Source organism: Phytophthora infestans, genomic scaffold (genome assembly GCF_000142945.1).
Source record: "Phytophthora infestans T30-4 supercont1.9 genomic scaffold, whole genome shotgun sequence".
Classification (NCBI taxonomy): domain Eukaryota; phylum Oomycota; class Peronosporomycetes; order Peronosporales; family Peronosporaceae; genus Phytophthora; species Phytophthora infestans.
The window spans coordinates 1,414,731-1,416,192 of record NW_003303750.1 but is presented as its reverse complement, the minus strand read 5'-3'; the positions used below and the strand labels follow the sequence as shown (position 1 = coordinate 1,416,192).

Sequence of the window (1,462 nt, the reverse complement as noted above, 5' to 3'; positions counted from 1 at the left end):
CGAATAGTAGTCGGGATAGTAGCCGTTGCCGTTACCACCACCCATATGACGAGTAGTAATCAGGGTAGTAGTCGTTGCCGTGACCGTAGTAGTCGTCGGAGTCGCCTCCATAGTTCTTATAGCTGTAGCTGTAGCCGTTATTATAGCCCTAGTAGTCGTCGCCACTAACGTATTCGTAGCCTTTGTGCTTGTAGTCGAGGTGCTTATAATCAATGTGGCCGTAGTTATCGCGGCCACAGTCATCGTGACCATAGTCATCATGACCATAGCCGTGGTGGTCGTGCCTGTGACCATAATCGCCTTTGCCGTAGCTGTAGTCCGAAGACTCGGTAGCCTTGGTGTCCTTATAATCGGTAGCCTTGGCGTCCTTATCTTCGAGGCGGCGACGGTAGTAGTGCGGGTGGTCCTTCTTGTCGTGGTGGTGGTGTTTCTTGTGGTCGTGGTCGTGCTTGTGCTGGTGGTGGCCGTAGTCCTTGTAAGACCCGAGTTGACGACGTGGGGGCATTCTATTAGCAGCGTCAGTCGCATGCAGAATAGAAGCAGCGACACACAGGCCCACTATGGCGAGAAATTTGGAGTGCATCTTGTTGGGCAGTTGCAAAACTAGTTGATGGAGCTGGAGGTTGGTTGTCGAGTGTCAGGGAGGAAGCGAGATGACAAGTGAGAGAGCGAGGAGGCTAGTCCGATCGAGCTGCGGTCTGGGCGTTGATGTTGCATCAGCCATCGTGGTCACCCCTCGTCGTGGCATTGTCTTTCTTCGCTCGCTGTGATTGATCGAGAAGACGATGAGAGAGAAGCGTTGAGAGAATGAGTCGAGTCAACAATAAGTGATAGACTGCAAACTGGAGTAATGCAGACATCACGGTCTAGGATAAGTATTTTAGACGTATTTTGAGAATGCAAGATCACACGAATACTTACACAATCTAATACTTCGAGGTACTATCATTGCAACAAGAAAAAGCAACAGCGGCCACTTGTATTACTTTGTCAGCAAATGTTGGACTACTACTTCAAAACAACTTCAATTCCTTTAGTGTGACGGGGTCACACAACACCTTGCACAGAGAAGGTGCTTAAGGGTATTAACTACCCGAGTGAACGTAAGTCCACGTGTTCCCGGCCTCAGTGGGAACGGTTTGCTACTTAGAGGAGTAGATTTAAGACTGATGTATTTATAAGTAAGATAAGCTTGGGTCACATACAAACTAGAGGTTACCTATAGTGGAGCTAAGTAGTCATGCCATGACTGGTTCCGAGAGCACCTGGTACCGTGTATCAGGTATCCACAAGAATGACGGGTCACTCTTTATGTAACATGGGGCACACTGGATTGTACCCCGTTACATCCTCCCGCACTTAACTGAGAATCACCTGATTCTCCAATCACAACTGATTCTCCAATCAGAAGTGAGAGTAATTAGAAACACCAAAAGGTAAATTCTCACACTGAGCAGTCACG

General features: G+C 48.3%; 1 protein-coding gene across 1 annotated transcript; it reads right to left on the bottom strand.

Annotated features, from left to right (window-relative positions):
• Positions 1–148: 148 nt before the first annotated feature.
• Positions 149–583, bottom strand: PITG_22789 (M96 mating-specific protein, putative; the record flags this gene model as incomplete). Its single annotated transcript, XM_002998097.1, has 1 exon — positions 149–583. One exon carries the CDS (start codon positions 581–583, stop codon positions 149–151), a length of 435 nt encoding a protein of 144 aa, XP_002998143.1.
• Between the last annotated feature and the right edge of the window lie 879 nt (positions 584–1,462).